Source organism: Bipolaris maydis (genome assembly GCF_028858645.1).
Source record: "Bipolaris maydis strain C4 unplaced genomic scaffold PSV08scaffold_9, whole genome shotgun sequence".
NCBI lineage: Eukaryota > Fungi > Ascomycota > Dothideomycetes > Pleosporales > Pleosporaceae > Bipolaris > Bipolaris maydis.
The window spans coordinates 766476-780402 of NW_027093865.1; the positions used below are offsets into that span (position 1 = coordinate 766476).

General features: G+C 51.2%; 5 protein-coding genes across 5 annotated transcripts; 4 read left to right on the top strand and 1 right to left on the bottom strand.

The window, feature by feature from the left end:
• Nucleotides 1–1247: 1247 nt before the first annotated feature.
• PSV08DRAFT_410521 (uncharacterized protein) lies at nucleotides 1248–2642 on the top strand (the record flags this gene model as incomplete). Its single annotated transcript, XM_014228313.1, has 2 exons — nucleotides 1248–1693; nucleotides 1757–2642. The coding sequence occupies 2 exons, from the start codon at nucleotides 1248–1250 to the stop codon at nucleotides 2640–2642; spliced, it is 1332 nt and encodes a 443-aa protein (XP_014083788.1).
• A 1586-nt stretch (nucleotides 2643–4228) lies between these two features.
• On the top strand, nucleotides 4229–5223 carry PSV08DRAFT_225455 (Isochorismatase-like protein; the record flags this gene model as incomplete). Its single annotated transcript, XM_014228314.2, has 4 exons — nucleotides 4229–4365; nucleotides 4423–4457; nucleotides 4511–4737; nucleotides 4800–5223. Exons 1-4 carry the CDS (start codon nucleotides 4302–4304, stop codon nucleotides 5221–5223), a joined length of 750 nt encoding a protein of 249 aa, XP_014083789.1. The 5' UTR covers nucleotides 4229–4301.
• A 2113-nt stretch (nucleotides 5224–7336) lies between these two features.
• PSV08DRAFT_402818 (uncharacterized protein) lies at nucleotides 7337–8861 on the top strand. Its single transcript, XM_014228316.1, has 3 exons — nucleotides 7337–7638; nucleotides 7712–8405; nucleotides 8501–8861. The coding sequence occupies exons 2-3, from the start codon at nucleotides 7804–7806 to the stop codon at nucleotides 8745–8747; spliced, it is 849 nt and encodes a 282-aa protein (XP_014083791.1). The 5' UTR covers nucleotides 7337–7638; nucleotides 7712–7803; the 3' UTR covers nucleotides 8748–8861.
• A 463-nt stretch (nucleotides 8862–9324) lies between these two features.
• PSV08DRAFT_47553 (uncharacterized protein) lies at nucleotides 9325–9835 on the top strand. Its single transcript, XM_066093974.1, has one exon. It carries the CDS (start codon nucleotides 9448–9450, stop codon nucleotides 9709–9711), a length of 264 nt encoding a protein of 87 aa, XP_065948907.1. The 5' UTR covers nucleotides 9325–9447; the 3' UTR covers nucleotides 9712–9835.
• Nucleotides 9836–10268: 433 nt separating this feature from the next.
• PSV08DRAFT_410523 (fungal-specific transcription factor domain-containing protein) lies at nucleotides 10269–12719 on the bottom strand. Its single transcript, XM_014228317.1, has 2 exons — nucleotides 12584–12719; nucleotides 10269–12517 (listed from the first exon to the last, which is right to left on the bottom strand). Exons 1-2 carry the CDS (start codon nucleotides 12668–12670, stop codon nucleotides 10490–10492), a joined length of 2115 nt encoding a protein of 704 aa, XP_014083792.1. The 5' UTR covers nucleotides 12671–12719; the 3' UTR covers nucleotides 10269–10489.
• Between the last annotated feature and the right edge of the window lie 1208 nt (nucleotides 12720–13927).

Below are 13927 nucleotides of genomic sequence, written 5' to 3' on the forward strand. Positions count from 1 at the left end.
TGATTAGTATTCGAGTTTTAGTTATTCCTGCCCAACGTTCTAGAACTACGATCTTTTTCATCAAGGGGCTGACCGTTCCCACGGCATCTCCTATTCCCGTGTCGATCAACAGTCCGCGTGGACGGAGGTATCTTCAACATGATTAAAAAGCCACCAGCGTTACTGGTCAACATCCATTTACTTTCAACGAACCATCAGGCATTCCGCCAAGGCCGGCAGGTAATTTTATAGATGTAAAAAAAACCTTCGTTACGAACGTTCACTGATCGGTATCTGCCGGATATCTAGGGGTGATGACGTCTAGCGGGAGGATATTTGCTTTGGACGGCAAGCTAGACACATTCTGCCAGGGCATTCCGGATTTTGGGCTCCGGTAACTGATCGGCATTCGACTGACGAATAGGAAGGCTATGCTCAACAGAAGCAGATAACAATTGGTCCTCATATTGTAATCGTTGCTGCTATTTTGATGCTGTACCCAACCCCGGCCACTACCACAAACCACACATCCCAGTGCGATCAACGACAATTCCAAATTAAAAGACTAATACAGTACCAAATAAGCACCACATGTAAACCTAATGGTGTATGGTTGAAATTCGCTCAGCGTAGGCGTATGGGCAACCACCCTGTTTCTTTCGCAGTTAGGATGTTCGGCATTGATGCAAGTTACAGGAGAACAGTGTACCTGCATATGATAACTGTCTCCACAAGAAGGATCCATCTCAAATGAGATGGAGTTAGCACTCTACTGGTAGCGGCTTAGTTTTACGGTCCCGATCAAGCCGATGGTGCCACGGACCTCCTATGTCGGATCCAGGAATGCCAGCCTTGCGATCGAGTTTTCATTCTACTTTGCGATATCATCCAAAATGATAGCATTTTACGATCATGTGGAAGGCTTCTCGGGGTAACCTAGCAAGAACATACAGCTCATCATCGGTCGCACGACATGAACCCAGATCGACAACCCTCCCGGGACTAGAGTACTGCGTAGTAAATGAGCATTGGGATGGGCAAATGTACCGCGCAATGATCTTGTCGATCAACGGCGGTATAGTGCAGCTAGTTGAAACCCACCGTTTCCAGTATGAAAGATGTAGTCATACCCGCGCATTAAAAGGAGGACTAAAAAGCAGTATTTGAAAAGCCTCGAGGCTAAGGACTACTTGTACCTCGTGTATTCCCAGGGGTTTCGGAGCATCTACTCGACAGTCAACAAACAGTAATCTCTCATCGTCGCAGAGATGATTTCTATCAAGACGCTGCTACCTCTCGCCCTCGTTGGCCTTGTGACAGCCCGGAACTGCACCAATATCATCATTGAGACTCCCATAGTCTCCCGGCAAGGCAAGTTTCGAGAGGTTCCGCTTGAGAGCAACGTGGAAGTGGGCGAATTTGCAACTCGGCTCGCCAAGTTTCAAAGCAACTACAGTGCGGAGTTGCTTGAGGGATACCAAACTTTGGAAAAGACCTTCAACATCTCCGCTCAGTACTGCGAGCCCGATGGCGGAAGCAGTGATACCATTCAGTTGTTGACTCACGGTATTGGGTTCGACAAGACATACTGGGACTTGGAGTACGACAACTACAACTACAGCTATGTCAACGCTGCTCTAGACGCAGGATACAGCACACTCGCCATTGATCGTCTCGGCATCGGAAATTCGTCCCACGGAGACCCTTTCAACGAGTAAGCAACATCCAGCAGCAGTGCACTTACAACACAACAAACTAACCCGCGTCCGCCCCCCAGAATCCAAGCCCAGGCCGAACTCGAAGCCCTCAACTCCATCACCCTCCAACTCCGCAACGGCACAATCTGCGCCATCGGCCGCCCCTTCAAAAAAGTCATCCACGTCGGCCACTCCTTCGGCTCCATCCTCTCCTACTGGCTCTCGTCCAAATACCCCTCAAACACCGACGGCCTCATCCTCACCGGCTTCTCCATCTCCTCCCAATTCCTCCCTTACATCATCGCCGGCTGGAACCTACACAGCGCACGCCTCAACCAACCCTTCCGCTTCGGCAACGCTTCCAGCAGCGGCACTCGGAAACTCGCAACGCAGTACCCCCTCCTTTCCAACCTTGCCTCCGGTCTCCAACACGTCCTCAAATTCGCCCGTGTAAATCTCCCAGACAACGACGTGCGCAACATGCTCTCGACAACCGAACTGTCCAATCTGATAACCGGGTACGATGGCGTCCACTCGTTGAACTACCCGTCAGGCTACATGACGCACGCGAGCCTCACAGCCCTCCAATACGCCTTCCTGCACCCATCAAACTACGACTTCAACCTCGCGCTTCGCAGCGAAGCAACAAAGCAAGCCGTTACCGCCGGCGAGCTACTCACCATCGGCAGCGCACCCGCCTCATCCTCCTTCACCGGCCCGGTCCTCGTTATCACGGGCGAAACAGACGTCCCCTTTTGCGGCGGAAATTGCTACGGCAAGATTCCTGGGTTCCACCAGTTTGAGAATGTGGTTCAGCAGGTTGATTTGGTGTTTCCGCGCAAGGAAGGGGGGGTTGCCGTGTGTGTGCAGCCGCGGACGGGGCATGGGCTTAATTTTCATTATAATGCTACGGGGGGGTATGGGGTTATGCAGGATTTTCTCGCGAGTAATGGGTTGGCTGCGTGAAAGGAAGTCACCTTTGCGGTGTTTTTTTTTCTTTTTTTTCTTTTCGGTAGTAGGCTCGATTTTTGATTTGGGATTGGGGTTGGGGTTTATTAACTTTCGATGAGAGTGCGGGTTGAGCACACTCGATTGTATATTATTCAAGTCTTCAAAAAATGAACTTACATTTCTGTTTCTTCATTCGAAAGTTCTGGGTTGTGTTGGGGAAAAAAAAGGTTATCTTGCGGTGAGGTTTGGCTGGGTAGTACTAGTTGCTTACTCATTACCCTATCACGACTCATTGTCCCGCAAATTCAATGCACCTTCCGCTTTTTTGCTTTTGATAATTTGCTTGGCTAAGTCCCATCTGTGTAGGACTGGAAGCCTGAAATGGCGCCGGAAGGAGGGGATGCGGAGTTGGGGTACAAGGTGCTCCTGGCTTACTGGTTGCAGTAGTTGTCGTAAGTAGTTGACAACCCGTATCTTACTCACTGAACAGAGTACTGACATCTCAGTATACATTCAGACAAAGTAGCAGTCGTAAATACCATGTAGCCTCGTAAAATCCCATCTCATCTTACAACCGCAAAGTTTACCTCTGCAGCATCCTAACCACCCTTGCCTAAATCCTTCCCTAACCCATTCTCAAATCTCCCACCCCGCGCGCGCGCCAACACTCACCCCTACTATCAATATCCCAATCCAGCACAAGCGCATAAATGACATTTTTTCCCCACCCATAGCAACTACTACTACTCATCCCTAATCTCCATCATAATTCCGAAATCCATCCACCCCAAATTTCCAATCCCTGACAAAAGAGAGACAAATCCCTCTACGCCCCATACTTGAACATTTGCATGGTCGAACCGTGCATACGTACATACATACACGCCCGCAACCCAATCAACGTCGGGTGGGGTTGCAAGTGCAAGTGACAAAACGCTGATGAATAACCACGTCGCTGCTTACAATGCTGCAGAAAAAAAGCGGGGGGGGGGGGGGGGGTAAGTTAGACTCGCGTACTACCAGCCTACTAGTAAGCGAAGCTCGCAAAAGCTCCCCCCGGCATGTGGGGACTGAGAGAAACGTAGAAGCTTTGCAGATGGCATTGAGTTTGTTAGTATTACATTGCACCGGTGCTTGATTACCAAAGAGTTACTCAGATCCGTGCACCACGTGGCGAGTATCCGCCTCCCATTGTCGTGGTTGTCGGGGATATCGGCGCCGGCAAGTGAGGACGGACAGAGTGGGGTGCATTCTTTTTGGTCGTGCCTTGTTAGATGTGACTATGCTAGGTATAGATCCAGAAGGATGGAGCCAATGGGATGAAGGGACTACCGTGGCCAAGGTGGTTTGTCATGGCTTGGATATGCGATGTTGTATGCAAGAGAAGAGTGAATGTGCTATGGCTTGGCAAATGCCGGGTTGTTTGGCCATTGTATGGTTGCGATTTGCGAGCGGGTCAGTTGGAAGGAAGATGCGCGTGCAGTGGGCGGGGGCGATTAGGGGCGGGGGGAGGATGCAAGATGGGAAAGAGTGGTAGATGGGAGATACAGGGGGGATTGGGAAAAAAGTATAAAGATGGGGGTTGAGGTGCTGGAAAGTAATCACCATCCACAGCTTCGAGATTGAGGATAGCCTAAAGAGCAATACTTGTCTACCGTTCAATTACTTTTCAAGATGAAGTTCTTCACCAACTTGGCTCTTGCGGCTTTGACGCTCGCCCAGACTGTTGTCAGCGATGGTATGGAGACTCGAGAGTAACAACGGAGATCCGTTCAAGTCACTGACCAAGATCCAGCTGTTCCTTGGGAGCGTATCGACAAGAACAACTCTGTACGTCCCTCCTTGCCTCATAATCTTGGGATATCCTCACTGACTTCTGGTAGCTCCTCCTCATTCTCGACCTGCAGGTCGGTCTGTATGGCGTCGCCCGTGACTGGGACGCCACTCTGTACAAGCAGAACATCCTCGCCCACGCTGAGATCGGCAAGCTCTTCAACCTGCCCGTCATCATGAGCACGTCCGCGGATACGGGTCCCAACGGCCCCCTTCCCAAGGAGATGCTCGAGATGTATCCCAATGCACCTCTTATCCGCCGCCAGGGTGAGGTCAAGTAAGTTTTACCTGGAGAGTTGAAAAAAAAAAGAAGCAAGGTCGTCTAACAATACCATCCAGCGCCTGGGACAACCCGGAATTCCAAGCCGCTATCAAGGCCACGGGCAAGAAGCAAATCATCGTTGCTGGTATCACCACCGACGTGTGCACTGCATTCCTCGCTCTCTCCCTGCGCGCTGAGGGCTACTCCGTCTTTGCCAACATCGAGGCCTCGGGCACCTACTCTGAGCTTGTGCGCGACACTGCCAACTCGCGCATGGAGAAGGCGGGCGTGCAGCTCGTGTCCATGTTTGCCATTGTCTGCGACCTTATGCGTGATTGGCGTGCTACTCCTGGTGCCAAGGAGGTTCTGCCTTTCTTGGACAAGTACCTCCCTGTCTACGGTATGCTGGCTAGGCACCACGCTGCGGCTGTTGAGAACGGCACTATTCAGCCTGGTGAGCTCGACACGATTACTGGATCCAACGGCACCATTCTTCTCTAAGCGGATCGCATGAGGAAAGATGGGGATGCGAGTGTATGGTGATAGGGAGTATTTGGAGGGGTTGGGATGAGGGGTCCAGAGATAGGGAGAGATAGGAGAAGATAGGGGAGACGAGTAGACGGTAATGGAAGATTAAAAAACAAGGGATGTTGCATTCAAGTATATAGATAAAAATTTGACTGTTGTTTCTTACCTGGCCGACTTTGTATGCTCAAGTCTCTGAATTATTCTTACCCAGAAGCACTGGCTGATGCTAGTTGCAGCTACCAGAGTACCTGTGTACTTGACTCCAATATGATGGTACTGCATTATCCCGCCACCGTCTTCCCGTCTCTTCTTCTACAAGGTTGTACTGTGAAAAGACACTTTGAGTTTAAGTGCGTCGTCTCCGAGGAAAATGCGCAAACTCAAGATTACTTCTAGGCAAGAAACCGAGCGTGCCACTAACTTCGGATAAATGAAGGCAGCCGCCTTTGGAAACTTTGTCGCTGATGTGGGACGCAGAAATTATCGATTTCCAAATGAAAGGCAGAATTAAGGCTTGCTGCATCGCCAAGACGATAGATTGGACAGGGAGGAGGGCTCCGCAGCAGGATAAACAGAGCGGATTGATAGTACCTTGGCGGAGGGAGCGACTTGGCAGACTTGCTGGCGACGACTCGCTGCGTACCTTTGTTCGGTGAATATTATACTTTTGCGACCCACGCGCTGAACCAAACATCAAGACGTCTGTTTCGAGAACAAGCGCGCCAAGCTCTGGGCACAAGTGAAGGCTGACAATGTCAGTGGACACTGCAAGCAGGATTCTTGACTATTGACGAGATTTTCGGGACAAAATGGTGCCACTTTGTAACGAATGCATACAGAGCTGAAACCGTACATGGTTCACAGGCCGTGCTACACATATCAAGCTTTGCATGGCAATCTTAGCATAGCAGATCTTGTTTCGGTATGCAAAAGGGCGGATTGTCATAGGCTGCAGCGTTTCGGCATCCGGGCAAGAAGGACGAGAATGACAAAAAAAAAGTAAGGCACGAACACGGGTTTGCAGGAGGTTTGATGGGCAATGACTCGGGGCCGGTTTGGTACTCCGTTCTTTTTGCCCCATGATGCGATGGTGAGGATATATGCGCACAGCGAGGCGAGGGCTGGAGACATATGCCCTGCGTGATTATCATTTTTTTCTGTTGGCATGCGCAAAAAGGGCAGGTGACGGATTTTTTTTCTTGTGTACAGTTGTGAGAAGACTAGAAGAGCGCCACGGAGGTCCAGAGCGTCTGGGTAGCACAGCACGTGTGTGCGGGCGAAGTATTAATAGGCCTGGCTGAGTCGGTGGGCGAGGTCTGTATACGGTAAGCACGGGCCGGAGCCGAGTCGAGGGCGCACCTGGCCTAGTCTGTGGGTGATGAAGGAAGGGCAGAGATGGTTTGCAAAAAGGCAGAAAAGCAATGACGGGCATATGCTAGGTCGGAAAAGGGTATCGCCTGCGTGTCTGTGTGGGCGAGATACGTTTCGCCATCCGTGCAGGGAAGCGAGAAAATCCCCCTGGAACACACGGTGCCAAACCGCGACGGAGGGGCCCGCCGCCTGTCCGCACGCGCATGGAGAAGTGTGTTGGGGCCGACGAGGAAGGGCGAGCGAGATGATAGGAGGTGGACGAGAGAGGGCGAGAGAGGACGAGAGATGGAGAGAGCTGGAGAGGGCTGACACGGTTGGCATGGCGCGCGAGGGCAGAGCAAGTAGGGAGCCGGGTACAGCCTAGCGCGGCGGTGGTGTCGGCAGCCCAGGCCTGCAATGCACATCCCCATCGTCCAGGCCGGGTCGTAAAAAACCGCACCAAGCATCCCATACGAGACCTAGCCCTGCTGGTCGGTGGCTCCGATGCTCTGGCGCTGACTGTCTGCCTCTCGAAACGGCATCGTCTTGTGGTGTGGGCGTAGCTGATACACATCGCGGCTGGCACGCCATATCACTCCGCCGTCCCATGGCGCTATGGGGTGATAGTCACTGACGTGTGGAGAATAAGAGTGAAAGGCACGAATTCCATATATCCCCCGCTGACTGGCCCACCTGTCGCATGTCTTTCTGTCTTGCTCTCTCTCTCTCTCTCTTCGCCTTGCTCGTCTCTGCCTCGACACTTTGTCATCACACTACCTCCCATTCGCCCTCTTCCTCTCATCTTCCCCGCATACCGCTAGGTGCTTATACGCCCGTTGGCAATTTCACTTGCCAAGCCCGCCAACTCCTTTTTCTTTTTGCTCTCTCTCTTGGAGCTGCGTATATCCAGCCTTATCTAAGGCGATCCTCGTCCAGGCGGGGCTTCCGTCTAGATCCGCCCCGACGCATCCCCTCCTCCGCAGTCTAGGCCTGCCAGCGCGTCGTACTCGCATAGACGTTATCGTACAAGTACACAGCGTATGTCTCGACGTTCAACTAGCCGATTTTTTTAATTTCTCCATCCATATGTAACTAACATTTGCCCCCCCAGTAAACCAAACATCTGCGCCTCAGTGAAACATCTGCACCTGTCTGCACTGCTCCTTCCGAGTTCCCTAGTAGGAACTCACCACAACCGCCATCATGCTCTCCAACACCCTCCTCACAACCCTCCTCCTCTTCTCAGCGCAAACAACAACCACTCTCGCTCTTCCAACAAAAACACACTGCCAATGTAAAATCGTGCCAAGCACCCCATCGTCAACCTCAACCACATCCTCACCATACGCCATCGACTCGCCCTCAGCCGCCCACTGGGCCCCCGCCTCGCCCTCAGAAGACGAGTCCGCCTCGCCTTCCCCCAGTCCCTTGGCCAGCAGCACAATCTGCACAACCCTCGCCTCACAACTCTCGCGATTCCAACACACCAACCCAGACCTCTACGCCTTGTACCTCCAACGCGCCCCCACACGCTCCATCGATGATTCAGTCGCCCAAAACCCAATCCCCACTTCAGTCCTCCTAAGCGCAACCTCCTCCTCGTCTTCTTCTTCCCCCTCCGATGCCTCCTCCGCAAGCGCCAATGGATTCAAAATCGTATGCTACGAAGATGAACCCACACCAAACGCCCCAGCTCCCCTACGCGACATGCAATCCTCACCCCTAACCCTCCTCGTCCTCCAACTCGTCGTCGTCCTCTCCATCGTCGCTTGCATCGCCGAAGGCCTGCACATGCTCAAGAACCTGTACGTTCCCCCCCCCCTTCTTCTTCTTCCTCCTCCCCCCAAAAAAAATCCAACAACAATTGTGTTTTTTTCTAACATGCGAAATAAAAAAATAGTATCTCTCCACCCCCCACACCCGAACACAGCCTTCGTCTCGCTGGCGCTGAAAAACGCCTTCTTGCTATCCCATCTGCCCCTTACGACTACTCTGCAGACGCAATGGCGAGCCCGGGCGCTGAGAAAAAAATCCGTGCCTACAACGAGGCGCCACGCTATTTTGTTGCCCAAGGGAGGAATGGACGCAGAGAGTTTATTGCCTATGACGATGATAGTGATGATGAGATCAATCGCCCTGTCTTGTAACTGGCGATTCTTCTTTTTTTTTCGTTTTTTTTTTGTATGCAAAAATCAAAGCCATGATTTGGCCCGAGTTTGTTTTTTTCTAGACTAATGAAGTTATGACCATTTTTACTTTTTTGCCTGTGAAAATCGCGGGGGGGGGACGGAGGTAGCGAAAAGACGGTTTTGATGAACAAGTACATGTGATATTTTTTTTATATTTTGTTTCGTAAATTTTCAATTGTACATTGCATAATCTGTATATGTAACTTTCCGTAACTTACCTCTAACAGAGCCGAGAAACAAATGACAAAGTGTGAGACGACCGCCCCCGCCCCCCCCTTCTCTCTCGTACCACGCAATGTAGAAAAGTATTAAAGAATATACTTTTCCAACTTACCTTGCACTCCATCCTCCCTTGTCAAATGTCTAACGCGCGCGCAAAAAAACAACAACAACAACAGCGGTACCGGAAATAACAAGTAGACTGGAAAAGTATACAAACCCTAACCCTAAACCCCCCACCACACAAAACTAGCAAATCATTACGCCAGTCTTCTCAAACCTCTCATCCGCACCAATACCATCGCCTCTGGGTCCACTCAAATCTAAAAAAAAAGGAAGAGGAAGAAAGTCGCGCATCCAGGGAACGGGATGGGGAAGGGGAAAAAACCAGCAAGAAGGGGAAAAAATCTGGTAAACATGTTCCGTAGATGAAAAGAAAATGTCGCTTAGCGGCATTGTTGCTTTGGGGATTTTCTTTTCCAGTCTAAAATCTCTTTTCTTATGTCTCTGGCGGAACGGGAGGGGGTTGGTTGGCGCGCTGGAAGTTCAAGAAGAGAGAGTGTGCCATTGGAGTATGTCAAAAAAAAAAGGTCCAGGTAGTAGGTATGGGTGTTGGCGCAGTGGTAGTAGTGGTAATAGTAGTAGGCAGGTCCAGAGGAGGGTAGGTGGGGGAAGTCCTAGAAAGGCTGTGTGTAAAGTATGATTTCCTAGTAATAAGGTCATTTGCTTTCTCGCAGTTGGGGGGAGAGCTCTGCATGTTTGCAGTGCGCAAATTGGGAGAGAAAAAAAAAGCTAGGGGTTAAAGGGGGTCTTGGTTGAGGCAGGTAAGGAGGGAGTATACTTTGGATATGGTTTGTCGCGATCGGATAGTATGGTCGCAGTTTGGAAAAAAGGTTTGTTGCTTTCTCTTTGGTTTCTTTGGATGGGAAGGCGCAATGGTCCTGGTATGGGATGGATGGTTGGGGTTGGGAGGAGCTTTCGCCAGCATTAGGTATTATTTTCGCAGTAGGCAATGTTTCGGTCTTGGGGATTGGTTTCTATGTCGCAAGTGGTTTTTTTGGTCGCGCGGGGCGTGTTGGAGGATGTGGGGGGTATCGTAAGGAAGTTGTGAAGAAGAATGGCTTTTTGTTGAAGCAGTGGGCGTCCACATTTGAGTCTTCACATCACCGGGATGCTGAACCGACAGGAGGGTATAGGTGGAAGCCGTACATTAAGAACAAGTACTTTCGTATCGAAAACTGTTGTCGTAAGAGGTGGTGGATCAGATAGATCTTTCGTAGGAAGGACAGGTGGCGTGTAGGAGATCTAAAGCAGGAGCAGACTGTCGAGCGCCGTCGATGATGTAAACGCCGGATCCGGATAAACGCCAAGCCGTATTGTAAAATGTGTCGTACAATGAACCGAGTGCTGATGAAGTAAAGATTTTGGCAAGGACTGGCATGGCCAGAAAGGAAGAAGATGGCTGATGACCGTGACCCGCATCACATGATGGTATGATAACCCTTCTCATTCATGACGTCAATCCAAAAGGCATCGTGACCTTCATCACACTGACGCCATGTCTCCTTGAGAAGCTGAATCATTGTGCGAAGGGGTTTGTTAGGCAGCCTCAACGCAAACTCTTGCAGACGCCGAATGACAAACTCTCGTGCAGAGACAATCTCACTATCGTTGGCATGGACATCGAAAAAGTCAACCGACGAGACGAATCGAAGCTCAGATGCAGCAACGACAAGTATCAGCGGCTGAATGCAAAAGGTTCCAGATGAAGAGGGTATCGACTCTAAAGATCTGATAATGTGCATGGCAAGCGAGTTGAGCCAGAGCTTCATGTCGGTATCCTCAAACTGAGTCTCAAAGCGCGGTGTGGGAAACTGAAAGTCGACAGCCTCAGTGCCCTTGAACTTATCAGACCCCAGACGCTTGCGCAGGATAGATGGGAAAACACGGTAAATCTCTAGCAGACCAGCGAGACGGTAGGCTTCAGCAATGGTGACAAAGTGTTCCTTGGGGGTACGTTCGTCGCCATAGTCAATCACTTCGTCAACAGATGGGCAGTCGACAGCAAGGAGATCCTCTTCCAACGAGGCAGCGTTTTGCAGGTTCTCTTGTCGTCGGCGAAGATCCATGGAAGACTCACGGTCCATTGAGCGTTCCTTACGGACTAGACGACCAACCTCTGCAAACAAAAAGTGAATCATGGGCGCGATGCCTGTCCAGGGGTGTGGGACAACCTTGCCGTTGGGGCCTCGTGCAACTGGAGCATTCTTCCTCGAGGTGACGCTAGGTCGCAGTCCGGATTTGGGAGAGAAGCTCATGGCATCTTCTGTCACAAAGCCCATGAGCATCTCCCAATGGATCAAAGATTCTTCAAAGAACTGTGCCTCTCGCTCCACTTCTGCGCCACGTGATCGGCTGAAGAGCTTGGGTAGAATGAGATCTCTTGCAGTGGAAAGGTATTCGAGTCCAAGAGCGCTGCTGTCGTGCCACGAGGTTGTAAGACCGAGCAGCATGATACTCAAGAAAGTCTTTGTAGCGCTCGTCTGCCCACTCTGAGCAAGAGGAAGCTCAGCCTCTAGTGCCTCGCGTGCCTTGCGCTGGAGCTCAACTCCTGTTGCTGCCATGTTGGGAAAAGTGTTAGCCAAATGTGCCGCTGCCATGGATTGGATTGCGTAGTTGATGGATGGAGAGTCCTTATAGATACGGCCAATGGTAGTTCGGAAAGGATTTAGAGGAGAATCGAAAGAAGAAAAAATAGCACAGACGTCCTTGAAGTAGTGTTGGACAAGAAGAGACTCGACATCGTCAGACGATGTCGGGCTGGGAGAGGGACTTGGAAGACGGTACAAATCAAGAAGCAGTGAACGTGAGAGTCTAGGGCTAGACTCTCGGTGTGCGTCGCGGTCCAACAAAGGCATCGAGGAAGACGGGATGACATCTAGTTTCTGTGATGGTGAGTCGTGCACGCCAAAAGTAATGTCGTCTAGCGAGCCAGAATCAAAGTCTATGTTCTCAAAAGGATCGAAGCTGAACTCTTCGTGAGGAAGATGCATGGCATCGACGAAGCCATCCAACATAACATCCTCGATTGGAAAGGGCTCGTACTCTCGAGGAGAGTCGCCATCCTCGGTAGAGGACTCTTGGTTGGATGCAGGCTCCTCAAAGCTAGGTGGAGACGGGATTGCAGATGACGTTTGTATTGTGGGGGCTGGTTGTGGGGTGGTTGTGGTTGTTGTCGTCGTCATCTTGTTCTTGCTTACAGGGAGCACTGCAGCCAAGGCTTCGATGCCGCTGGCGACATTCTGAGGTAGTGTCGACTTGACAGCAGGAGGAGTTGTGGAGTTGAGGTTGGAGGTAGGGCTTGACTTGGGAGGCGCTGCCCTCGAATGGCTAGGAGGCGTAAAGACCTCGTACTTTGTCGACCATTTCAAAGTCTTTTCGTACCCAGGGCAGGGCACGTTCCTCTTCTTGCATTGCAGACAGCCAGGAGCAGTCTCGTCGCATTTGAGCTATCCCTTTTGTCAGCACGCGTTCCCAATAAGGGATGGATAATGATGGTGGCGGTGAGACTTTACCCTCTTGAGCTTGCAGCGGCCACATCCATTCCTGGACTTTGTCTTCTTCGCCTTTAGATCTCTCGCCAATACCTTGTCTTGAGCCATAGCGGGTATGTTGCAGATTCAGATTGACGTAGTAAAAGAGGAGAGGTCTGGGAAAGTCAAACGACAATGGGGTGAGATATCCGGTGCGAAGGAGATAGGACTTAAAATGCGGATCCATGGGTTGGGGGACGCCCACAGACTTCTAATGCGCGTGACGGGCCCATGACATACCCGGTCGTTCTTCTGCCTATCATTCGACTAGGGGCCGGCTAAGATAGCTGCTGATAAAAATGTCGCGCTGGTATGGTTGATGCAGGGCGTGTAAGCCTAGATTCCGAAATTCGGCTCTTCCTATGCATTCTGCATCGGTGTGAGCCTTATTGGCCAGGCCCAGCCGCGACGACGGTTTTCTTTGCTGTACAAACCCCTCTATGGGAGGACGCCCGGTGGGCGGAAAAGTTGGACACGAAATGTACTGCCTGTGTGCATCCTCTGCCGCTATGCTCGCCTACAAGCCAACGACGGACGAGTTTGCGAGAAAAGCATCGTGGGGCAAGACGAGGCGCCATCGATAGGAAGATGGAGAGGCTACCCCACAGTCAACTCGAGGTGGGACGGAACGAGTGGATGGCATGACTGGTTGTGGATTAGGGCTAGGCATACTCGCTCCACTTGTTGCTTCACGATAGCCTTGTTCCAAGATAAAGCCACGTCTACCCGCATGCCTCATGACGATGTCGGACCGCAACTCCAAGTCTGTGGGCCAGACTAATGCGTAAATATCAGTGTGTACAGCAGCGAGGTGCGTGTTGCGTCGGTACAGTTATCTTTGGAGATGAATCCGTTATCAAGAGCGGCGATAAGGACCACCACCATTCAGCAGGCGTCGTCATCTCTCCAAACAAGGCGGCTCTGCCAGCAACCTGCTTGGCTGGCCAATCCTGCACGTGTGTTTGGTGATGACATCTTTTCGTTCTTTGTCCTCGACGAGTGCGGTGCTATTCCCCCCGGACCTTCTCGAAAAGTGTGCCGGCCACCGAGACGAGGGCCAAGTCAGCCCCTTCTTGTGCGGCTTTACCCAACCCGATTTGCGTTTATAACAATAACACAAAGGTATGGCAGTCTACCCCGCAAAGAGCCACGGATGGGTGTGTGGATGTATGATTTGTCTGATTTTCTGGGGTAAAGGAATCTGGGGGACGGGTACATCATCCACAAACGCACGCGATTGAGTAATGCCAAGCTCAGCAAGACCTGGCTGAACATCTGGAGATGGGGAGGCAAAAAGTTGAACATGTGGCTTCTGTAGAATTATGC

Bases quoted from the DNA above. Each gene is read 5' to 3' on its own strand.
- PSV08DRAFT_402818 (XM_014228316.1), top strand. From the start codon at position 7,804: ATGCTCTCCAACACCCTCCTCACAACCCTCCTCCTCTTCTCAGCGCAA. The intron at 8,406-8,500 runs GTACGTTCCCCC...ATAAAAAAATAG, and splicing joins CTGCACATGCTCAAGAACCT to TATCTCTCCACCCCCCACAC.
- PSV08DRAFT_47553 (XM_066093974.1), top strand. From the start codon at position 9,448: ATGTCGCTTAGCGGCATTGTTGCTTTGGGGATTTTCTTTTCCAGTCTA.
- PSV08DRAFT_410523 (XM_014228317.1), bottom strand. From the start codon at position 12,670: ATGGCTCAAGACAAGGTATTGGCGAGAGATCTAAAGGCGAAGAAGACA. The intron at 12,518-12,583 runs GTAAAGTCTCAC...CAAAAGGGATAG, and splicing joins GCCGCTGCAAGCTCAAGAGG to CTCAAATGCGACGAGACTGC.